This window comes from Schistocerca cancellata, chromosome 3 (genome assembly GCF_023864275.1).
Source record: "Schistocerca cancellata isolate TAMUIC-IGC-003103 chromosome 3, iqSchCanc2.1, whole genome shotgun sequence".
Classification (NCBI taxonomy): Eukaryota; Metazoa; Arthropoda; class Insecta; order Orthoptera; family Acrididae; genus Schistocerca; species Schistocerca cancellata.
Genome location: NC_064628.1, coordinates 764,586,077 through 764,612,338, shown reverse-complemented (window position 1 = coordinate 764,612,338; position 26,262 = coordinate 764,586,077). Strand labels below are relative to the sequence as shown.

The window sequence follows — 26,262 nt, the reverse complement described above, 5'->3', positions numbered from 1 at the left end:
CAAACTCGCCGCTTTCATGAATGATGATGAAATGATGAGGACAACACAAACACCCAGTCATCACTAGGCAGGTGAAAATCCCTGACCCCGCCGGGAATCGAACCCGGGACCCCGAGTTCGAGAAGCGAGAACGCGACCGCGAGACCACGAGCTGAGGACTCGTGAAGTTGAGGACACATCCAATATTGCAGTGTGTCCATATATAACATTCCTTTCACATGTTCCTCTGCAAAAAAGAAAGGTCCACAAACTTTGTGGACAACAGAAATGGCACAAAACACATTCAGTTTCGGCGAGTCTCTTTCATGTTCAACGACGTGCCAGGATTTGGAATTCTTACATTAGGGCGGTTTACTTTATTCGATAGATGAATCGTTTGCCAAGATTTGTGCAATTCGAACTGATAAACTTAAGAATGCTTGATTAATCCGACGTCAAAGGATTACATTCAACAAGAAACTTATTCAATGAAAGCAGGAGTGTAATTGACATGTAACCTAGAGTGACAGTATAGTAAAACGTAAAAACACGGAACATAAAAGGCACAGAACTAAACATCGCACATGGAGAAGGCTTAAGCACATGCAAGAAAGAAGAAAATCCTCCCGGCAGCCACAAACGTACCTCTTTGAAGCCGCGATTCACTTATTACACATGTAAACGCAGTGCCTCTGGTGGCTAGCGTGGAACTACTTTCACAGCCTTGATTCAGCTGTTACACCATGTGACACTACACTGTACTTGCACTGTATGAACACCTAACTCCTCCTCGCTAACCTGTGACAGCTGTCGTGTCAGAGGCTATATCAGCCCCCTCAGCAGAAGTGGAGTGTCGATATCAACAGTGATACCTCTTAGAAAAATTTACACAGGCTTGACACTGTTCAGAGAAACAGTCATTGACTTGTCATTCATCAATCATCCGCATACTTCTCCATAACACATGGTACTGCCCAGCATACAAAACATATAATGGTTGTTTTACGCCGTTGGTACGGAGCATGATAAGAGAGCAGTAATTCCAGTCCTGATGCATGTAACAAGGTGACGTGAAGCCTTCGGAGGACGGGTCTGTGTGATGTGGTTCTGTAGGTAAGACATAAGAAATCTGGCTGGTCTTGCGTCGGTGTTAGCAGTGTATCGGCGTCGGCGAATTCACCAGGCAAATTCAGTGTCTCTCCGTAGACCAACTGTACGGTCAAAGAATTGATGTCGGGTTTATAAGTTGTTTGTAGGCCAAGTAGAACCATTGGAAGAGCCAAAGTCTGTGTGTTGTTACAGTACATGAGTGCTTCCTTCAAGAAGAGATACCAGCACTCAACCATGCCATTGCTAGTGGAATGGTAACTAGTGGTCTTGTGATGACCATACCCACAAAACGTGGAAAGCTGTGCGAACACGTCCGACTCAAACTGCTATCCATGGTAGGTAGTGATATGCTGCAGGCACCCAAACATCGCTAACCACACTGATGCAAAGGTAGAGGCTAAAGTTTCGGTGGTAATATTATCATTTGGCATTGCCTCTGGCCAGCAGCTAAACGACCGATCATTGTGAAATGGTAGCATTGACCATTCAATGATTGAAGCAGTCCGACAACATTCAGATGAAATGTACACTTGTACGTGGAAAGTCACTGACTGGGTGTGTACATGGTTCTTGGCTTTGCAAATATGCTCTTATCCATTCTCGACAGTCCTTTTCTATGCCTGGCCACACAAAACATAGGGACATGAGTCCAAAGGTAGCATGTATTCCTGGATGCCAAAGTTATGCATACTGTCGAAGGCTTGTCTTCTGAATGCACCTACCTTGTGTAGAAACACGATACACAAATTTGTAATTTATTGGGACAGAATGTTTACAGAAAATTAGCTGCAGTTTACTAACAGTGCACTCCACAATTTTGGTGGTGAAGCTCGTGGAATCACAGTGGAAAAAACAATTTTGAATGCGAAAGACGCATTGTCCTTAAAAAAAATTCCCTAGGCTCGGATCAAATACTTGAAAGTCAATTAATACACTGTACTTAATAAAGTTACTGAATTTAATCATGTTTTAATAAAGATCTTGATGTTATTAGTTAATTATCAGCACCCGCAGATAATTACTCGGTGGGCGAATTCGTTGAACATATGCTTAACTTTAGTTATCTGCATTGTAGAGCTGATTTGCTGCTATTACTGTAGAAATGAAAAAAAAGTCAAAATTCGGGTATAACAACAACTGACCTATGTGGGGCGAAGTGCTCACATTAATTCGTGCCACGTATGGTTTTTGAGTTCCCACGTAAATTATTTCTGTGTTAAAGTAATTCAAGTAGTGCAACTGGACTAAACTGGCACAATGTTTGCCTCTAAGAATCGGTTACACATTAACAAATCAGATCAGCACTAAGGCCACCACGAAACACTGAGCAAAATTGGCATACAACAGCGGACCCACACGAGCATGACATAAATTTTTATGCAATGTTGGTGATTATTAAAACAAAAAATTAATGAAATACAATGAATTTTCACATATATTAGAATAGAAAATAAAATAATATAAATCGTAAAATAAAATTACGTTACGCAGTAGGGTCTATATGAATGTTACACAACAATCTCATTCACAATGAAAATAGATATGCAAATGCAACAATACATATTGCATTTTAGTAGATTGTGTGCATAATATCGAATATAACTTCTTCCTAGCATGTTTCCTAGCTTTTATAAAAATGTACTTCATTTTAATAACAAAAGTCTGGAAGTTCCCTGAAGTACCGTAATTTGTATGCGTTATTTGCAGTTATTGTTCCTGTTAACTACAATAACTACATGTCACACAGAAAGGATAATGCTTTGCAATTGCATAGTAAGACTCATATTTTAATTTAATTTTGTTTTTAGTAACATCGGATTTAAAATATACCTCAAAGACAATGATCGTAACCGTATTGTAGTGATTTTAAGTAAATAATATATGGTTTCAAACATTCCTACCAATTACTACTCTACTTGAGGCGTAAGACATACATTGTACAGGTTTAATTTCATCCTAATAGTTCTTAAAGTGTAGTATTACTTGCATTACCCATATTTGGCTGCGCTTAGGGTTTCTGTTGACATGCGATTAGCTATTCAATTAATTAATGTGAATGAAAGTCTGGTGGTAACAAAACTTTAGAGAAGAGGAAAGGTCCTAGCTGTTACGTTAGCCTTAACAGTGATCTTGATTTTGAAATAAGATGAAAAAAATAGAGACAGATTATAACGGCACTGACACAGACAAATTGTGATTTATCTTTCGCCAAACAATCGTTCTAATGTAGTATGAGTTTACCCCTGGATTATAGCCTTGCAGCTGTAGCACTATAGCATCTGGGAAGATACACATCCTTTTCTTAACTACATGAGGACGTGCTAAAATGAAAGATGATTACTGAAAAAAGGGGAAAAGAGGTGGTCTGCTGTACTTGATAAAGTTCTCCGATAAGTGTTTGATTCATTTTAGTTCTCGAGAACAGAGTTCTCGGTTCCTTTAAGTCAGGGATGCACAGACCATGGCCTGAGGGACGTATGCGGCGTTCGTTTTGTAAGTTTTTCGTTGTTTTACTCATCTTTCAATCATTTCCAAAATAGAGAGGGCGAGTCCTTGTAGAATTTCCTTCTTTTGAGCCCAGTCTATTTGGCATTGGGATAGGACGATCCCAACCCAGAATAATAACTTGTCTTATGGCACGATATTTTTGAACTTGCAGTAGTCACAGTAAGGGGTTTGCGGCCCGTGTTACTAGCAAGTCTAAACAACCCTGCTTTAAGTTCGTTTTTCACGTCTCTAGTCTGAATCTCAAACTATATAAAGCATCTTTCGCCACTACAATAGCGATTGTTTCCCCGCTGTTGTTAAACAATAAAACAGTCTGTTGACTGTTGTCACGATTTGAGGCTATTTTGCTTTAAAGATATAGCCTTCCACGGTTGCTTCTGTCTGTGAACGTAAAACTCCGTTCAATGTTCCTCGAAGACTCTCTCTCATGATGGGATTTACGTAACATGATATGCGAATGACTGAATGCATGTATGAATGAATGGATGAATGAATGAATGAATGAATGACGTTGATAGTAGTTACTGACCAGCTTTCGGTCTTTTTTTAGTACCGTAGTTATGTGTTGGTGGAAGGCCGATCAGAAAAGAATTTGTCGATCTCTAGGAGTTGGAGGACACGAGTCAGGTATTTCCATAGAATGTAACTGGACATGGAAGGCTAGAGGTGGATGGTATGAGATAATAGTAGAAATAAGGCGATGGTGTGCTGACTTGTGAAGGGGATAGTTGAAAGGAAACGTGATTATATAATGTATTTATTGTGTGAGGGGTATCAATATGTGAAAGTCAAGAGCTGAGATTATGAGATTCTGTACTGTAGTTGTTCAATGATGTAGAATTTACAGAGATGTTCTATATCATATTGACAATGTTCACTTCATGTGTAGTACTGTAGCTAAAAATGGTTTTTTCTTCGGAAGACAAATATGGCTCCTGTTATATTTTTTTGCGATTTTTCTTCAAATGTGGTAAAACAGCGACGTGAGTTGTACCTAGGTGACAGAAGAGTGCCAGAATTTAAGAGTTATTTGACCTGAATCAATGGGTCAAAATAAATTCCTTGAGAATACTTGCAAGGACCAAGCGGTGACAGAAATAATGAGGAAATATAGTGTTCAGATCTTCATTTTACAAGGATATGGGTTGAGGAGGAAGAAATGAAGCAACTATCATAAATGCCTTTGAGGGGTTCACTCACTTTTGAATGCCAGATTAGTAAGATAGTGGGACTAAAGCAGTTATTTCTTTGGGAGAAGGTCATACCACGAAGGATGGAAAAAGACATCGATGAAAGAAGGAAGTACAAAAATGTCCAGGGTGTAAGGGCGGGGTTTGGTTTATTCTTATTCTTGAATTGAGAACAACAGTGTGAGGTGAAATTACAAGTTTAATGTCGCAATATTTCTCACCAAATTACAGCTTTTCACACAGTTTTCAACTCGCCAACATAAAAGCAGCGCAATGGATAACGTATATCGCCAACAACAAAAAGTGAAATAAGTTTATCCACGACAATGATAAACATTAACTCTCTGAAAGCACATTAATCCTAAACACATTATTATAAAAGTTTATGTGGAAGTTTCTTTACATTAATCCTAAGCACAATAGTATGAAAGTTTAATTAGACGTTTCTTTACAAAACTGCTTCTACACATATGTTATGATGTTGGTCAGTACTACGAAAATCGTCCGATTCCGGTTCAAAGTTCGGTACCATTTAGGATTAGTCAGGTGACAAATTAGGTTAGTCAAGTGACAAATTTGAGCGCAAGATTACCCAAGGCCACTCGAGTTCACAGTGGACGCAAGCTGGTGAACCAACAAAGATTACATCTCTGCACGCGGTATTTATCTTAAGCTGCGATGTGCTGCTGTCTGCAAGGCTTCTCTCTCCCAATGAAATTCCTACAAAATTAATCTAGCCTTTGCTGAACTTTCCAGCAGAAACTTTCCCTATGTTTCTCGTTATACGAGAAAACATGTACTCAGCCCTAGTCTATTATATGGCGCTATACACCTGCATGGTTGGAGCAGCGTGCATATTATAGTACCCTCTCAGTTCCCACAAGAACAATTAACTAATTTGGCTGGTTTGTTCCTCCACAGTTGGAGCTAAACGTTACTACAGCTAATTCTTTAGCTGGAGTGCAGCCTCTGTGAACGCAGTGTCCACACAAATTTCTTCTCTGCGTTGTACGGAGCGTTAAGCGCTCCGTTCTTCACTTGACGCCAGTTCAGACAAGAGTCCCATGAAAATTTCTCTCTTGTCCTACTCATGACAGAACTGCCTCCCTCCACTTGGATTCCTTTTTCACGTCACTGCTTTTTTCGACCAATAGGAGCAGTCCTCATATTTTGTAGAAACACCCTCTACCAATCGCAACGACCCTTCTATCAAACTGCACCGAAACTTCAGTATTTTTCTCCTTCCTAGTGCGTTTCCGCCAATCGGACGTTTTGCGCCCGTACTAGATGCCTAAAGTACATTGACCTTTCCGTGTGTCGCACTCGCTGGACGAAAATGAGTCACTTGCTTTTGTTCGTATCCCATTGGTATTTCGAAAAGCAGTTTTCTAAAGCTTTGTCTCTGCCCTTGTACTGATGCCTCGCTACAGGCGGTCCTCCATGTTGAATCACCTGGTCCGGGGTCGCTGTCCTCCTTCCTGCCACCCCTTTAAGTGGTTTCCGGCATAACTCCCACAGCGAGGCTTCGCTACGCTGTTGTGGATGTGGCAACTCGACTCGTGTTCCCTGATCTACCTTCCGCTCAAAGACATGCACTGTGTAGGAATGGTGTGTTAATTACCATCGATTGACTGTCATCCCTTTTTGCATTACATATTGATAGGTAAATGTTCTCATAACTGTAGATTTACGTTAGTTGTCATCTTCACCTTCTCATTGCGATTTGTAAAGGTCTCATGTAAGGTGTGAATCTGACCATTTATTCTGCCACCTTACAAGGGAAATTCAGGAATACAGAAATACAAGTCACTCAGGAATGAAATAAATTGGAACTGCAGGGACGCAAAAGCAAAATAGCTGCATGAAATATGTGAAGAAACCGAAAAAGAAATTATTGTTGGAAGGACTGACTCAGCATACAGGAATAACCTTTGGTGAAATTAGAAGTAGGGGCGGTAACATTAAGAGTGCACTGGGAATTCCACTGAGAAATGCAGAGGAGAGAGTGAATAGATGGGAAGAGTGCATTGATGGCCTCTATGAGGGGGAAGATTTGTCTGATGTGGTAGAAGAAGAAACAAGAGTCGATTCAGTATTAGAATCAGAACAAAAGTACTTTGGAGGACGTATGATCAAATAAGGCAGAAGGCATACATAACATTCCACCAGAATTTCCAAAGTCATTGGGGTAGTTGCAACAAAACAACTATTCACGTTGGTGTGTAGAATGTATGAGTCTGGCGACATACCATCCGACCTTCGGAAAATCACCTACACAATTCAGATGACTGCAAGAGCTGACAAGTGCGAGAATTATCTCACAATCAGCTTAACAGCTCATGCATCCAAGATGCTCCCAAGAATAAAATACAGAATAACACAAAGAAAATTGAGGATGTCCAAGATGACGATCGGTTTGGCTTTAGGAAAGGTAAACGCGGCAGAGAGGCAATTCTGATGATGCGGTTGATAATGGAAGCAAGACTAAAGAAAAATCAAGACACGTTTATGGGATTTTTCGACCCTGAACACTCGTTCGACAATGTCAAATGGTGCAAGATGTTCGTAATTCTGAGAAAAATAGGGGTGAGAGATGGGTAATACACAACATGTACAAGAGACAAGAGGGAATAATAAGAGTGGACAACCAAGAACTAAGTGCTCCAATTGAAAAGGGTGTAAGACAGGGATGCAGTCTTTCGCCCCTACCGTTCAATCCGTTCATCGAAGAAGCAATGATGGAAATTAAAAAAAAAAGGTTCAGGAGTGGGATTAAAATTCAAGGTGAAAGGATATTAGGTGATACAATTCGCTGATGACGTTGCTATCCTGAGCGAAAGTGAAGAAGAATTACATGATCTGCTGAACTGAATGAACAATTTAATGAGTACAGAATATGGATTGAGAGTAAATCGGAGAAAGACGAAAGTAATGAGGAATAGCAGAAATGAGAACTGCGAGAAACTTAACATCAGGATTAATGGTCTCGAAGTAGGTGAAGTTAAGGAATACTGTTACCTAGGCAGCAAATTAAACAATGATGGGCGGAGCAAGGAGGATATCAAAAGCAGACTAGCAGTGGCAAAAAGTGCTTTCCTGGCCAAGAGAAGCCTATTAGTATCAAACACAGGCATTAATTTGAGGAAGAAATTTCTGACAAAGTACGTTTGCAGCACAGCATTATACGGTAGTGAAACATGGACTGTGGGAAAACCGGAACAGAAGAGAATCGAAGCATTTGAGATGTGATGCTACAGACGAATCTTGAAAATTAGGTGGACTGATAAGGTAAGGAAAGAGGAGGTTGTGCGTAGAATAGGAGAGGAAAGGAACATGAGGAAAACACTGACAAGGAGAAGAGACAGGATGATAGGACATCTGTTAAGAAGTGAGGGAAAGACTTCCACGGTACCAGAAGGAGCTGTGGACGGCAAAACCTGTAGAGGAAGACAGAGATTGGAATACATCCAGCAAATAATAGGACATAGATTGCAAGTGCTACTTCTGAGATGAAGAGCCGTCGGCAACTGCTACCTCTGCAGGCAGGGATTCGTGTAATGTATTTGCTCGAAGTAAATTTTCCCAGTGGCAAAAGGCAACTAAACGTTTCAGGGTTCACGAAAAATGTACACTTCATCACTTGTCCATGATTGCTCTGACATCCATGAAACATGGAACCAGTTTGTCTTCTTTTATCCCAATAGGTAAATTAGAAGATATGAAAAATGCAAGCAATGCGATTTTAAAGATAACACACCAATGAATTCATCATTAGTGCTGTTTAAATCAGTAAATGCTTCTGAGTTTAAATCTTGGCTCCAGAAAACTACATATAATTGTGTTTCTAACGATATATTGAATGAAACTGTCTCTTCACTATCCAGCGATGTACAGCAAAATATTCTTAAATCTATTAAGGCAGCATAATATCTTTCTCTCACTGTAGATGAGGCTTCCGACGTATCATGCTTCAGATTTGTTGATAAGAATCTGCGCGTTGAAGAAATGTTTGTGGACTGCTATGAAGTAGCTTCAACAAGTTCTAGGACATTGTTTGAAGTCGTTCAGGATGTCATAAGACATTTATCTCTCGATGTAAAATACTGTCGTGGTCAGTGTTTTATGTTGGCGCCAATAACGTCACGGGATACTGACGGGATTGAAAACTAAGATTACTCAGAGCCTAGAGCTATGTAAAAAAGTTGGAAAGCAATTATGAAGCTCTCTTGAATGTTTTTAAAGAGCTGTCAGAAGAAAAACATCGGTGGAAAGGTTAGTGGATATTTTTCAGATCTACATCAATTCAAATTTCATAATTTCCTGAAAATATTAATTTCAGTTTTCGGCAGGATTGAACACTTCATTCTTCATTGCAGAAGAAATCATTGTCATACCGAGAAATCAAAACTTTGGCGGAAACTTTACCAGCAAATTCAAGTACACAAACAGTTACATTTCTTGATTTGTTAAGTGAAACCACGGGGAAAGCGGAGGAACTGAACATTGCTGAACCAGTTTTGCCTAAAAAAGGGAAGATGCCTAACCGCTACGACAGATAATTGATATGGCAGTGCATTCGCTAAACCGTAGATTATTTCACAACTTGGAGCTTTTGGTATCAGATGAATTAGCGTTGATCGGATTCTGGAGTTATACGGTGAGGACTTTGATAAAGACAAGCCAACAACGCATGTTTCAGGATGTGTGCAGAACGAAGAAAGAAGAAGTGACCGACTTGTCAGACGTGGCAAACATTTTAAGTAGAGAAAACAATGGTCCAATGCGTGAAATACAGAATATGTACGGATGATTTTAACTGCTCCTGTTACTTCTTGTACCTATGAGCAGTAATTTCAGCACTTTGGCGATCGAAATTTTTTTTGTCAACAATGATACAAAAAGTTTAAATGATTTGCTAGTTTTGCATGTTCATTAAGAAATGACTAAAAATACTAACCTTTCCAAAACTGAGAACTAATTGTTAAGCGGAAATTATGTAAGAAGGAATGTGTTTTATATTGAAAGTTAATATGTCGTGATTATTATTATTATTATTATTATTATTTGATACATTAAGTTAGACATTTTGTAGTTTCTATTCGAATCAAAATCTTTGCACAGTTCTTTTTACAAAGCAACAGTGGCTGTGTTATTAAGTACATTGTGATGTTCCTTCGGACACGCATCGTACTTCTTAATATTACAGGCACTACTGTTTCTTATTTATTCGTCAATACCAGGCCCTCGACTCTCAATAAATATGTCTTTCCTGGACGGAAATATACACAACGTAGAAGTGCAGATTGTGATACATGGACGATGAAACGTATGGAAGGCTGGGTCTGGTCGTGATTCAAGCACGGATAGCCGAACGGCTGTGGTACGTATACTAAAACTGGAACAATACCGAGATTAGTATGGCTCCTGTGCAAGGATGACAATTGAAAAAAGAAAAAAAAAAAAAAGAAAGCGGTTAAGGCCACCGCTCGCCTCGTGTGAAACGGGAACTCTGGCTTCGAGTCCTGCTCTGGCACAAATTTTCATTATCTTCATTCCAATATACAGCTGATGTTTCATATTCGCAATTGCCAACACATTTCCTATAGTTCTTTCTACAATACAATTAAAATAACTTGTATTTATGAAGAATTTGTATGAATGTGGTATTTTCTTGTAGTAACGTGTTCAGCCGGCAGTGGCAGGAGAGGGCCGGGGCGACATACGGTTACTGCCCCCCCCCTCCCAAAATTTGCTTGGAGTTTTATTTGATACGCAAGCAGAGCCAGTGAACAGACTACGCTGCCGTCGAGAAATATGGGATTAGTATTTTTGTTGGCAGCGATTTCTCCTTTTGACTGAAGCATCTTACAACTCCTACATTCTGTCCTCTCAAAAAATGGTTCCGAGCTTAATGGGACTTAACTTCGGAGGTCATCAGTCCCCTAGAACTTAGAACTACTTAAACTTAACTAACCCAAGGACAACACACACATCCAAGCCCGAGGTAGGACGTGAACCTGCGACCGTAGCGGTCGCCCGGTTCCCGACTGTAGCGCCTAGAACCGCTCGGCGACTCTGGCCGGCTCTATCCTCTCACTTTGTCTCATTTTTCAGTTTGTGACTCCTAATGTGGGACAGCCCCTGTATGCACATGTGACAAATTCTGCATAGTTGAGGCTAATCGGGCCCTCAGGGCGAGCCATAGAGTGGCCAGTACGCCGCATTTGGGGGAGGAGAGCCAGACTTAAGGCAGAAATCTTGAATGTAAAAAATTGGTTTTGCCGTCCCTTTACGTTGTTAACAATTATCTTCTGCACTTTTGTAACAATATACTGTTCAAAACAAGTGTTGCAACCACCCTCATTGCTTGCTGTTCGGTTCCACACACGTGCACATACGAGGGTTGTTTTTTAAGTAAGGGCCATTTTTATTTTTAAAAAAAGATACAAATACTTTTGTAAAAAAAACTTTTATTTTCTGATTCTACACACTTTTACCTATTTTTCTACATAGTTGCCTTGTTTATTTAAGCACTTGTCATACCGTACAACTAAGTTTTTAATTCCCTCTTCAAAGAATTCGGCCGCCTGCTCCGACAACCAAGAGTTCACGGCCACTTTCACTTCATCGTAGTCATTGAAGCGCTGCCCGCCGAGATGGTGTTTCAGGTACCGGAAAAGGTGAAAATCGCTAGGAGCAAGGTCGGGGCTGTATGGTGCATGGTCCAAAACTTCCCAGCGAAAAGAATCAATCAAATCCCGAGTCTTTTGAGAGGTGTGAGGCCTAGCGTTATCGTGCAGGAGCAAAACTCCTTTTGTCAGCATGCCGCGCCTTTTGTTTTGAATTGCTCTGCGGAGCTTCTTTAGAGTTGCACAGTAGGCATCTGAGTTGATTGTCGTTCCTCGTGGCATAAAGTCCACTAGCAAAACACCGCTCTGGTCCCAGGACTCAGTTGCCATAATCTTGCGCTTTGACAGCGTCTGTTTGGCTTTGACCTTGATGGGTGAGGTTGTGTGTCGCCATTCCATCGATTGTCGCTTGCTTTCGGGAGTGATATGGGATACCCGTGTTTCATCTCCAGTGACAATTTGACTCAACATGTCATTTCCTTCTTCCTCGTAACGAATCAAAAAGTCCAATGAAGTGGCAAATCTCTTCCCTTTGTGGTCCTCTGTCAAGAGTCTGGGGACCCACACAGTTTCTAAAAGTTTAGGTTTTCAGACACAATTTTGTACAAAACCGATCTTGAAACTTGTGGAAATTCCAAAGAAAGAGAGGAAATTGTGAATCTTCTGTCCTCACGAATCTTTGTTTCGACTGCAGCCACCAAATCATCATGATCACAGAGGGCCGGCCTGAGCGTTCTTCGTCATGGACGTTTTGACGGCCATTTTTAAACTCTCTATCCCATTGACGCACTTTACCTTCACTCATTGCATTCAAGCCATAAACTTCTGTTAACTGACGATGAGTTTCTGCAGCTGATAGGCTTCTCGCGGTCAAAAAACGCATCACTGACCGTATCTCACACGCGGCGGGCGATTCAATAATCGTAAACATTATAAAGTAGCACAGCGATGCGTACACGTCAGCTACAGAGCTACAACTTGCATCAGTGTGAACGGGATGGATGCCGGCAAGTGGCGCGGAGGCTTGTTGCGGCGTCCGCGCGAACTACGGGACTATACGCGCGAACGGCCCTTACTTAAAAAACAACCCTCGTATTTGCAGGTGGTGCAACGCTTTTTTTGCACCGTTCAGTCTCGCGGTCACACAGGCACAAACCACGTGCTTTCATCGAAAATGACAAGCACCGGCGGTTGCAGATGGTACGCCTGACTTGGCTCGCCGCTATGAGCGTGTCCGCCTCACTGTAAGAACAATCCAACATTTAAGAAAATAAAAACAACATGATACTCTAAATGCGAGGACAGGCAGTATTCTAACACTCCCCCCTTTTCCCTCTCATCACGACCACGATGCCTTGACGTCGTAGCTACATTGCTATACATTTTTGCTCTGGTAACGAACTTGAATAGCGCAGCCAGTGATTTTGCTCGTTTTCTATACAGAGATAAAGGCACACACATTTGATTTGGAGTTTCAAGGTGATATGAGTGTAAGTTATGTAATTTTTGATGTCATTTATTTCTCATAAATCTCCTAGCTCGATACTGATTCTTCTCAGTAGTTCATTGAAGAACGTAAATGTAAATATATTCCCACACTTCTCGGATGGGAAAAGAGGGGAGGGAGGGGGGGGGGCAGCTATGGCGTACTCAAAAGTATTTGCAAAATGATGCTTTATTTCCGATACAGGGGAAATGCTTCTGACTTTAAAGGGGAGTACCAACTCTCAATGCAAAAGCGACAAAACAGTGTCTGGAGCTACTCAGGAATAGTCAGAACTCACTTGACTATCCGTGTCTGTGGCAAACAGGTCAGTCCCAAGGATTGAGGCGAAGAAATGTTCCAGAAATAATTAACAACGGTCGGTGAATAAACATTCCTTACCACAATAACAGTGCAAGTAGATGTTCAATCAACAAAGGTATCGATAATCACTATGTAACAATATAAGTTAAACTAGTTCAGAATGGCACAAACTATGTATATATAACATTATATCAAGAACTGAGATGGAGTAATTCTTGTGAGTTGCAAGAAAACTAGTATTTGGAAGCATGTGTTTGGGCTAGGTGTAGTATTGCAAGAAAATCCCCCCATAACCCATTGCCACTGAAATTAGGCATCATGTCAGTGTACTCAGATCATACTTCTATTCCACCGCAAGAGAAAGTACACTGCTGTTGCTGGATCAGAAAAGTGAAGCATATGTTCGGAAACATTCCTATATAGCAAGTTGTCATGAAGTTAATAACTGATGACACGCATTACATTCACATTTCAGCCTGAAAATTTAATTGATTTGACTAGTTTCAAATATCTCCCATTAAATGTCTCATAGGAATACATAATACATTCATGATTTGACACACACTGCTTATTTTAGGGGCCACGTTTCTCATACTCAGCCCTATGATAGCAGTTAGGCTAAGCCATAATGCGCTCAATCAGTCGTGGCAATTATTGTTTAGATAATGTTTTACATGCTAAAAACAGCCCTCAGTTTACTAAAACGTTATAGATAATTTTATCCCGAAGCCTAGCACGCACTTATTTATTATCCAGACTGATTATCGCGATTGCTTATCCCTGGCTCATAGACGTGGTATTATTGTTGCGGACTGTTGGTGGAAAACTCTTTCTCGCCCTGCAACACAAAAGAACCGAAGCGGAAACCGAATTTTCAGTCATATGGATCACTGTTTTATATAAAGAGCCAAAGCTCGATCCTTTTCTGAAATTAGTTTGTTCGGAAAAGAAAATACTGTCTTTGGATTTGCGTGGGTTTTTTCTTTTCGCTATGCAAGTTTCTCATGTGATTTCATAAAAAAAATTAATATATAGGCGAAAATTCGTGCTTGGTAGTGAAGTGGCTACCTTCTCGTTATTAGTCATAGTTTTTACGATGTTTATAAATGAAGTACCATAACTCAGTGAAAGTAATTTGAAGAATTTGCAGTGTAGAATGACCTCACTGTCCGTTTCACGTTTTGTGCTCTTTAAGTCATGTATTGCAGTCTACCAATTGAAGTTAACGTACCGAAGTAATTTTTTATCGTGGCAGGAAAACTGTGTCTTTCTAGTCATGAGGTAGTGGATTGTATATGTTGGTGATACGCCACACATGATGAAGTTTATACATGCCATGCAAAGAGCATCATGACAAGTCACTACACATAAACAGTTCAAGATACTGAAACAAGATTTTCAGCAAATAATAATACGCAAAGAGATGAGTGGTTCTCTGTACAATAAATACTGAGATGCTTTTATCTATCATAACTTGGAAGTATATTAATGCCATTCGTGGATGAGCTTATGAAAGAAAACGTACAGTGCTGTAAAAATGCAAGTCAATGCTTACAATAAAACTAGTCGCAAAAACAGCTGCAAGTAAAAACATTCGTAACGGAAAACGAGATTTGACTTCTCTGTATTTCATACCAGTTTCCATCACAAATGTTACCTGTATTAGTACAAACATTGTTCAATTTACTTAAATTGATTTAACGGCTGGAAGTTGAATGTCAAATAAACACAAAAACACAGTGCTTTACACGGCAATTCCACATTGAACAAATGTGTTAATACACGTTATATTTACAGCTGAAAATATTTTATTTACCATGTGAATTTGCTTTTAATAAATCATCAGTCACAATCGATTTGGTATGAATTGTGCAAGTTTGTTATGTCTGTTATTAATGTCTGTTGTTTTAATACAGATTTCAGAAAAACAGCGTAACTTTATATCAGAAACTTGCTTATATACATTTGTTTATAGGCCTAATTCTCGTAACGTTTTTAGAGAATCAAAGTTAAAGTAGTTCGTTTAATTGTCCTTTTTTTCATTCCATCGAGCGAAATATAAAATAAATAGCGTATACCTTCATTGTTTTAATACAGATCTCAGATAAACAGCGGAATTTTAAATCAGAAACTTGCTTATATACATTTGTGAATAGGCTTAATTCTTGTAACGTCTTTTTTGATTTTTGGTAATTTAATTGATTTATTCTAACTAAAGTATTATTTTTGCCATGAGTGAGAAGTGCCTGACTTGCCGTAGAATTGTTAGTTCCGGGGTTTGGTGTGATGGATGCAGTAGTTTTTTTCACTGGGGGGACTGCAGTGGCGTGGGTGTCGGGAAAGTGGATCAGGCTCATCAGTGGTTATGTAGGATTTGCAGCAGAGATAAGAAGATATTGGAACAGGAGGGGAAAATTGCTGCCCTTCAGGCTGAGCTAGATCAGGCTAGGGAAGATCTGGACAGGTTAAGGAGGGAGAAGGGCAAAGAGAGGTGGGAAGTGGCAACAGGTAGCAGAAGGAACAGGCCTAGAACTAAGTCTGACAGTTTTGTGGTGAATGACAAAAATAAGTTTGACCTGTTGCTTCAGTTAGAAACTGATGAGCCTCAAGCAGAGGTAGGTGTAGACAGGACACAACAAACTTTCAATAGGAAATTGAAAAAGAATGTAGGAAAGCCATCGAAAAGGAAGAAAGTTTTGTTGTTAGGCAGTTCTCATGCCAGAGGTGTAGGCCAACTTCTGCAGGAGGAATTAGGACCAGATTACCAGGTCACAAATTTTTTCAAACCAAGTGCTAGTCTGGATCAGGTGACAGAGGATTTAGGTTCACTCTGTAAAGGATTTACCAGGGAAGACACCGTGGTTATTGTGGGAGGGCCAGGGAACAGCATCGACAGAGATCCTGGGTACAGTATAGAGTGTGACCTGGTAAAGATTGCATCGGCATCGAGACACACCAATGTTGAATTTGTATCTGTCCTGAGACGCCATGACCGGCCTCATTTGAACTCTTCTGTTGGGAGAGTTAATTTGGAGTTGGAACGGCTGCTTGGTTCGGGTGCGGGGGCTCATATTGGTGTGGTTCCTGTTGATTCTCTCAGTAGGTGGGACTATACCAGGCGCAGCCTACATCTCAACAGGAAAGGGAAGGGGAAACTGGCTGGGGTAATAGCAGGAAATTTAAGGGGGGGAGGCACTGCCACGAATGGTAAAATACCAGTGGTTACAGGTGTTGGAGCAGCACCTTTTTTAGGATAGGTAAGACAGAAAGATGTCAAGTTCTACGAGAGGTCAGGATTGAAACAAATCTTCAGTTTAGGAAAGAAATTAAACAGCACAATTCTAGCACATTGGATCACCAATCACAGCTGTCAATAATAAATTTTCACCAATCACCAGAAATTTTGTCTCCACCAAGTTGTATCTCAGTCCTAGGTAATTGCATTGATGAATTAAAGTCACCCAACCCAGTTGACATAATCTGCCTCTCTGAACACCATGTGACCACTGGTATAGCAACTAGGCCTAAGCACAATGAGAAACTCAGACAGGAGAGTACTGCAAATGTTAGAATAAGGAAAGGTTCTCATAAAAGTATAATTAAAATAATGTAAGTATATTTCATCAAAATATTGGGAGTTTAAAGAATAAAATAGATGAGCTTCTGGTTTGTTTAGAAGATTTAGAAGCTGAGGATGAAATAGATATACTATGCCTGTCTGAGCATCACATTGTTACTGATATGGATAAGGTAAATGTAAGTGGATATAAGCTCTCTGCACATGTAATGAGAGAAAATATGGAGAAAGGAGGAGTTGCCATATATGTCAAAAGTTATCATTGTGCAAAAAGTATAGAAACAAAAAAGTTTTGTGTAGAGAAACATATAGAAGCATGTGCCTGTGAGCTTAAATTAAATAAAGGCACATTTATAATTGTAACTGTATATAGGTCCCCATCAGGAAATTTTCATCTGTTTCTGAAAAATTTGGACTCCTTGTTGTGCTATCTGTCAGACAGGGGGAAGCAAATTATTATTTGTGGGGACTTCAATGTAGATTCTCTGAAAGAGGGTAATAGGAAAAATGACCTTGAAGTATTACTCGGTTCTTTCAATTTGACACCCGTTATTGATTTTCCTACTCGGGTGGTAAAGGATAGCAGCTCACTGATAGATAACTTCTTTATAGACCAAGATAAGTTTAACCAGATAAATGCTCAGCCTGTTGAGAATGGTCTCTCTGATCATGGTGCACAGCTAGTTACAGTATATGACATAGCTCCATTCAGCAATACTAAACAGTCCTCCAAAGTAGTACGTTCAGTCAACGATTTAACAATTGCAAATTTCAGGGAAAGCCTAGAGCAGTTAGACTGGGATGAGGTGTACCATGAACCTGATGCCAATTTAAAATATAATTTATTTCATGACATTTTTGTAAATGCATTTGAAAACTGCTTCCCCAAGAAAATAGTTAAATATACTCGTAAGAAACCTTGTAACAAACCATGGCTTACTAAGGGTATAAAAATATCTTGTAACCGGAAAAGGGAACTGTATCTGACAGCAAGAAAGAGTAGTGACCCAGAAACTATGAAACATTATAAAAACTACTGTGTTATATTAAGAAAAGTTATTAAAAAATCCAGAAGTATGTGTATCATGTCTGAAATCAGCAACTCTGATACTAAAATTAAAACAATTTGGAATATTATTAAAAGAGAAACAGGCCAACCAAGAGCACAGGAAGACAGTATTACCATCAAATTGAATGAAAACTTTACGAACAAGAAGTCAGAAGTTGAAAATATTTTTAATAATCATTTTCTAAATGTTGTGGATATAGTAGGATCCAGGTGTTCATTAGAAGATGCTAGGCTGTTAATGGAAGAGGCCATACCTATGCAATTTGATACAATTGAAATCTCACCCACTTCTCCCTCTGAAATTAGGAAAATAATAAACTTGCTTAAAAGCAAAAACTCACATGGAATTGATGGCATTTCCAGCAAAATACTAAAAGCTTGTTCTCAACAGATAAGTAAGATTCTCAGCCACTTGTGTAATAGCTCTCTGGAACAGGGCATTTTCCCTGATAGACTGAAATATGCTATTGTTATACCTTTGCATAAAAAGGGGGATAGATCTGATGTCAACAATTACCGTCCAATCTCCCTTCTAACAGCTTTATCCAAAATTTGTGAGAAAGTAATGTATTCAAGAGTAGCTTCACATATCTGTAACAATGAAGTACTAACAAAATGTCAATTTGGTTTCCAGAAAGGTTTTTCAACAGAAAATGCCATATATGCTTTCACCAATCAAATTTTGAATGATCTGAATAACCGAACACCACCCATTGGGATTTTTTGTGATCTCTCAAAGGCTTTTGATTGTGTAAATCATGAAATTCTGCTAGACAAGCTTAAGTATTGTGGCATGAGTGGGACAGTGCACAAATGGTTTAATTCGTACCTAACTGGAAGAGTGCAGAAAGTTGAAATAAGTAGTTCTCATAATATGCAAAGATCAGCACATTCCTCAAACTGGGGAACTATCAAGAATGGGGTTCCACAAGGGTCAGTCTTGGGTCCTTTGTTGTTCTTAATATATATTAATGACTTGCCATTCTATATTCATGAAGAGGCAAAGTTAGTTCTCTTTGCTGATGATACAAGTATAGTAATCACACCTGACAAACAAGAATTAACTGATGAAATTGTCAATACTGTCTTTCAGAAAATTACTAAGTGGTTCCTTGTAAACGGACTCTCACTGAATTTTGATAAGACACAGTACATACAGTTCCGTACAGTGAATGGTATGACGCCATTAATAAATATAGACCTTAATCAGAAGCATATAGCTAAGGTAGAATATTCCAAATTTTTAGGTGTGTCCATTGATGAGAGATTAAATTGGAAGAAACACATTGATGATCTGCTGAAACGTTTGAGTTCAGCTACTTATGCAATAAGGGTCATTGCAATTTTTGGTGATAAACATCTTAGTAAATTAGCTTACTACGCCTATTTTCACTCGTTGCTTTCATATGGCATCATATTTTGGGGTAATTCATCACTGAGGAATAAAGTATTTATTGCACAAAAGCGTGTAATCAGAATAATAGCTGGAGTCCACCCAAGATCATCCTGCAGACATTTATTTAAGGATCTAGGGATATTCACAGTAGCTTCTCAGTATATATACTCTCTTATGAAATTTGTTATTAACAACCAAACCCAATTCAAAAGTAATAGCAGTGTGCATAACTACAATACTAGGAGAAAGGATGATCTTCACTATTCAAGATTAAATCTAACTTTGGCCCAGAAAGGGGTGAATTATACTGGCACTAAAGTCTTTGGTCACTTACCAAATAGTATCAAAAGTCTGACAGATAACCAACAAGTATTTAAGAAGAAATTAAAAGAATTTCTGAATGACAACTCCTTCTACTCCATAGAGGAATTTTTAGATATAAATTTAAAAAAAAAATATTAAAAAAATAAAAAACACAAAAAAATGAAAAAGTTGTTATATTAACTTCAGTATGTTGTTAAATTAACTTAATTATGTCATGTACTGGAAAATTTGACTCGTTCCACATCATTACGAAATATCGTATTCATGATCCATGGAACTAGTATTAATCTAATCTAATCTAATCTAATCTGTTCTTCCATTTACACTGCAGTATTGCTTTGAGGTCTGATCTGCACCTTCTTTTGTAATTCACTATATAGATGTTCAGTAACGTTTACAGTGAGTCCTCTTACTTGCGACATATACAATTAGTGAGTTTCAGCGTCATTTTTAAAGTATCTAACTTTTCGTTCCCTCTTTGTGTGGACACCGATTATTACCATGTTATTATTTTAGGAGTGGTACTGCACAGTGTCAAAAAGACCTGCCCAGAATTTAATTGGATGGGGTAGTAGCACTAATAAAACCTCAGATCGTTTGTATTAGCATTACGCATGACTGTGGCCAGTCTGTCTGATAGTAGTAATATTAGTCGAAGATACTTAAAAGAAAGCATAAGCATTGATACTGGTAAGCTAAATACTTTATGGTCAACTATGAATGTCTCTTTCTGTGCTTGTGTTATTACGTCATGTGCTTACCATTAACATACTTTGTTTTGCTAATAGCTATTTTTATATTAGTGTTATGCGTGCGAGATACGTCTTGTTGCACGTTCTTATCCTTAACGAGTTCTGGTAGAGGTGATGGACATAGAAGCTGTGGCATAGGACTGTCAAAGCATGCAGACACCCTATTCTCACATGAAAACACAATGGACTCGACGCAAGTATACCTATTTGGAAACAAAATTTAACCCATCAGAGAAGCATGTTTCACGAAGGATGGATGATCTTGTAAATCGGAATGGTTTGTGGGATATCGGTGACTACATTACGAAGAAAAGAGTGGCAGTGTTTTCTGCTATGACTGCATTTGGTCTATCCACTTGTGAACAATAGAAGACCACAGAAAGAGACGGCTTTTCTTAAAGAAGGTTTCTGTAACTGGAAAAAAAGCTACAGAAAAGGTCAAGATACACAAGAAGAGTCTATTTCATCAAGAGCCTTTCGCAGTTATTTAGCAGCAAGAAAATAGCACATCTGTGATTGCCCAAATTGCGCGATATCTGTTGACCGACCAGGAGAAAACTAGAATCGCTTTACTAGTAATTATTAGTTCACTCCGTTTTCTGGGTCGACGGGAAACGCACTGAGAGGTCATGAAACGGTCTCTGGGAACCTCATGGCACTTCTCGATGAGATGAAGGACAATTGATGTGCCATAACTGAAACTATGGCTGCAACGCCGTGACACTTAGTTGGTGCCAGCGATACAAAACGAAATAATGAAAATTATGATTCACACGATCCATCGAGCAATTGTGCAGCAAATACAAAATTCCCCATTTTACGGAATTATGGAAGATTCGACGACGGACGTGACTGTCCAGAAGCAATTCACTCTTTGTGTAGCCTACGTTGTGTTGACCCTGAGATGCTCGAAATGAAAGAACTTTTTCTGGTTTAATATAGTCTGCAGGACTCCAAGGTGCAAACACTAGCAACTACCATTAAAAACATCTTTCTAAGACTCTCACTAGAAATTGAGTTTCTACACCCCCACTGTTTTGATGATCCAGCAAATATGTCTGGGCAGAACAAAGGTGTGAAGGAAATCCATCTTCAAGACCAGCCAAAGAGCTATTACATCCACTGCAGCAATCGTTGTTTGGATCTGGCACTGCAAGAAGTTTCAAGAAGCTGTGATCCATTGTGTGACGTACTGGTAATTGTGAAAGACATTTCAAATATAGTTCTAGAATCCGCAAAAAGGAAAAACGTATATGCAGATGCCGCTACCATGTGGTATCGATGAGACGAATCCAAACGCAAAAACTCAACGACTGATTCCAACGTGCCCCATCCGACAGGCTGTAAGAGTAAAATCTTTAACACGTTTCTGGAAAAACTATGAGTGGTCCAGAAAACAGTGATCGAAATATTGAATGTACTGGGCTCAGCTAGAGACAAAAGGAGGTCAATCCTGCGGGGCTGTGCAAAGCGGCCCAAAATGTTTGAAAGTATTTTCATATAACGGTAGCAACTGAAATGTTTGTACTGTGTAAGGAACTGACCAAATCCCTACAGGATCCACTCCCAGCCGGAGTGAAACATTCTGCAGAAGTACTAAAAGTGGCTCTTGCAAATCTTAGGAATACAGAAGCATTTGATATGCTGTTAGAGAAATCCAAAGATTATTCTAAAAACATTACTTGGAGTACATGCAACAGACTTAAACCTGGAGCGGCTTCATGCATAGCTCCACATGCTGCGAACCATTACGACTGGTGTACAACCATGTAATGTATCCTCTATTGGGAAAAAAAAACTTATTGCTGGACCTGGTAGGGTTAAAGAATTCTTTCAGGTTGTTATACGCCTCATCATTTTGATTCTGACAGCTCCAGTATTGTCAGCATCCTCCAAAACATCATTCAGTACCGTGAGATGATTTAAAACTTGCCTCAAATCAACAGTGACTCCAGTCGAGACCCACCCATCCACTCCTCCTCCGTGTTCATCAGGACAGGGCTGGAAAAATTAATCTTATGGATGTCATGAAAGAATTTGTTTTCCGAAATGTTGAAAGGAAAATTACGTTTCGAAATTGTACATAAAATTTTTTAGTCTACATAAAAACAAAATAAATGGTTTCTTCTTTTTGAAACTAATTACGTTTTTCTTTTTTTCAATAAGATGTGATGTACAGTGTTTGTAAAATAGTAATAACAACAAAAGGTTTCTCTCTGGCCAATTGATATTGCAGTCTACAGTAAATAGGACCCCTTTTCGTAAATGATCTCAAAGCAAAGTAGGACCAATGCCTTCTGAGATAAATGATGTATTCTTACAAATGAAAGCAACGAAATTGTTTTCAAGAGCATGACCTATAAAATAGGGTCCTTATTTGCCCTTGCGAGCCAGGATGTCACAGAGATCTTGTGTCCATACACTTCCCATCAGTGCATCACTTTCGTTCCAGGATTATCCCAGTACTCATTTTATTTCATTTATAGTACTGGTACATGGATACTATTTTCTGTCACTGACACACATCCAAAGAAATTTTGGAAAGTCAGCCCCTGTGTCACTGCTTAATACGACATTGTATGATAAATATGGCACCAGTAGTGTAATTCTTGACACATCATTTAATTGAGCTTTTATATGAATGAAAACAGCCTTTCTGGACATAAGGCAAAAAATTATTCATGCTATTGGGAAATACTCTCTTGTTTTATATGACTACAAAGTTGTGGACACAATATTTTCAGTAAATGTAATAGCTGCATGTCTTTATATGTAACATAAAATTTTAGTTTTATTATTACTGCAGCACTGCTTTACTAAAAATGAATATTATAAATGGACTCATGAACAACCACTTACTAATTCCAGAAAAACATACAGTACAGTGTAAGCATGAAATGGTGATCTATTGTCTAACAGTAATACACATAATCTTTGTTTCAGATGCTCTATATTCCCATAGTCATCTATGTGCCAGCTCTTGCTTTCAGTCAAGGTTAGTTTGTTTTCCAGAGTGTTGTTCCTAATGGTTATTAGTGGAAAACAGTGCAGAAATGTTTGTTTTTTAGTATTAATTAATGATACAAAATAATGTATTAATCTTCAGTTCTGTCATACAAACAGAAATCAATGTTATTTCCTTTCAGTTACAGGCTTCAACTTGCATTTAATAACACCTGTTGTTTGTATCGTCTGCATCTTTTATACCATGTTGGTGAGTAACCTTTTTTTCTGTCCTTCCTGTAACCATAGACACGAAAAAACATAATTTCAAATTTTGAGTGCTTCCTGTTATCAGAAAATATTGATGTAGGCTTATGCATTTCAATGGAATATTAACTTAACACAAAAAATTTACTTGTGCTGTAAACAAATTTATGGCAGTTACTTCCTCTTCTCCGCATTTCATGTATTAGGTGATTTAACCTGTTCTTGTGAATTTGGTCCTACCATCTCTTCTGTGGCAATTACGTATGTTGTAAATTGAAGGCAGAGTGAGAATAAAGGAAAGGAAAGAGAGGGAACTATTGATGTCAGCTGCATCAGGACTTTGTGCAGAATCGTTGGGGACGAGTGAAAATGTGTGCCAGACTGGGATTCAAACCTGGGTCTCTTGGATACTATGCAGTCACATTAACCACTGTGCAACATGGACACAGTGCTTATCACAACTGCATGGACTACCTCAGCATGCCTCCCAGCTGACCTACATTCCCCCCTACACGCAGTGCCTGTCCATGTCTTCCATGCTTGCTACTTTGAGAATCCTTGTGGTAGGTCAATACATAACTGTGCATCCACACTGGAGGTTATGGATTCATTGCCCATCAAGGCAAATCAGTTATATGAATGCTTGGTGCCTGTTCTTCCAGACATGTCTGAAAGAACAGACATTACACATTCATATTGTTGGAACTACTTATTTCTGAGATAACAAATAATATATCGAACGTGATGAACTTGGATATTTATTTGCTGCACAGTTACACACACAACATTCTGGGAAGAATGGATACATACAATATAATAGAAAGATACTGGACTGCAAAGAAAATGCACACAGCAAAAAGTTGTGAGAACCAAAGAAAATAAATCACTGAGATTCTAACATAAATATAACAAATAAATTTGTCCTTATTTCATACATTTTCAACACTCTTACTTAAAGAGGACTCAAATTTATTATTAAGTGTTTAGAAGTTTCTCACAAATATCCTGAATGCTTTGGATGTTCAGTAACTTCATCTGCATCTGAAGTGTCACCTTTGGTAATGGCTTGGTTAGTAAATCAGCCTGCTGGTCCTTGGATGGAACATGCTTTAGTACAAACTCATTCTCCTTGTACTTATTGTGCACAAAGTGATAACATACATCAATATGCTTACTTCTTTGATGAAACTCTGGGTTTTTAACAAGTTTCACTGCACTTAAATTGTCAGTGTTCAAAGTTGTTTTTATTTTGGTGAACAAAGCCAAGTTATTGAGCAAACTTTTCACCCAAACACCCAAACAATGTCTCTCGCTGTCTGACTGGCTGCAATGTATTCAGCCTCAGTTGTAGAAAGTGCTACCACTCTCTCCTTTGTTGAGGCCCAAGTAATAGTGGATTCAACGAGCTTTAACAACATACCAGATCTCCAACTTTACGCATCACCAGCATAGTTTGCGTCACTGTAGGCATGAAGGTGATTCTCCTGCTTTGAAGGAAAATAAAGTCCATAGTACATTGTGCCATTAACATATTTCAGGATCCTTTTCACAGCACTCCAATGTATTTTCATTGGTTTCTAGAGATGCTTACTGGCACTTTTGACTGTGAAAGTGATGTCTGGGCGTGTTCCTATTAACAAATACATCAGACTACCCACAGCTTGCCTATATGGAACACTGGACATGTACTTCTCCCCCCTTTTATGCACATCAGCACACATCTGATGATGATGGTCTGCAGGTACTGTTACAGGGTTAGCCTCCTCCATCCTGAAGCGGCGTAAAACCTTCATGGCATAAGCCTCTTGATGCAGAAAAATAGAGCCAACTTCTAATCATTCTACCAGCAGGCCCAAGTATGTATCCAATTTTCTGAATGTGATGTCAAATTCTCTTTGTAGTTCACTAAGCAAAAGGTTAATGGTAGAAGGATCTTCAGCAGCTATCAGACCATTGTCCACATGTACTGCCAAGATTAATGGATTATTTATGTAGTGATTGGTGAATACACATGGATCTGCATTTGCTGGCTGAAGTCCAAACTTTCATAAAACTGTTGTGAGATGTTGGTTCCAGCACCTGGAAGCTTGTTTCAGGCCATAAAAGCTTCAATTTAGTTTACACACATGGTCTGTCCCATCTTCAAAACCTTTTGGTTGATTCATATAAATGTTCACTGCTAAATTTCCATAAAGAAAAGCAGTTTGGACATCAAATTGTTCAAGACATGTTTCTGGATGCTGCAATGGATAATACTATACAAATTGAGTCAAATCTAGTCACTGGACAGTAAGTTTCCAGATAATCTATACCTGCAACTTGCTTGAAACCTCTAGCCACAAGTCTAGCCTTAAAATGTGGAGCATCATCACTGTTAGAATTCTTGATTTTGTACACCCAATGGTTATCAATGACTTGGTGATGTGCAGGTAGATCCACTAATGTCCAGGTTTGGTTAGCTTCCAAGGAATTAATTTCATCATTCATAGCATCTTTCCACTTTCCTGCCTCATCACACGTAACTGCTTCGTCATATGTTTCTGGTTCACCAATATCTAAAACGGATACATGATTCTCATATCTTGCTGGCAATCTTAATGATCTGCAATCTCTTAATCGATATTTCCTATCAGACTGAACAGCTTCATCAGCTACTGCTTCCCATTCACTGATATCATCAGAATGTGCATCATTGTCTCCTTCTTCACATG

The 26,262-nt window shown here is 39.0% G+C and overlaps 1 protein-coding gene and 1 pseudogene across 2 annotated transcripts in view; both read left to right on the top strand.

Annotated features, from left to right (window-relative positions):
- LOC126175790 (sodium-coupled monocarboxylate transporter 2-like) overlaps positions 1–26,262 on the top strand; it is a 219,022-nt gene that overhangs the window by 122,401 nt on the left and 70,359 nt on the right. For both annotated transcript variants that reach the window (XM_049922770.1, XM_049922771.1), the window contains exons 5-6: positions 23,285–23,336; positions 23,488–23,555. In XM_049922770.1, coding sequence (XP_049778727.1) covers positions 23,285–23,336; positions 23,488–23,555 — 120 coding nt within the window. The remainder of the gene's footprint in view (positions 1–23,284; positions 23,337–23,487; positions 23,556–26,262) is intronic.
- Positions 10,157–10,255, top strand: LOC126178696 (U6 spliceosomal RNA; annotated as a pseudogene).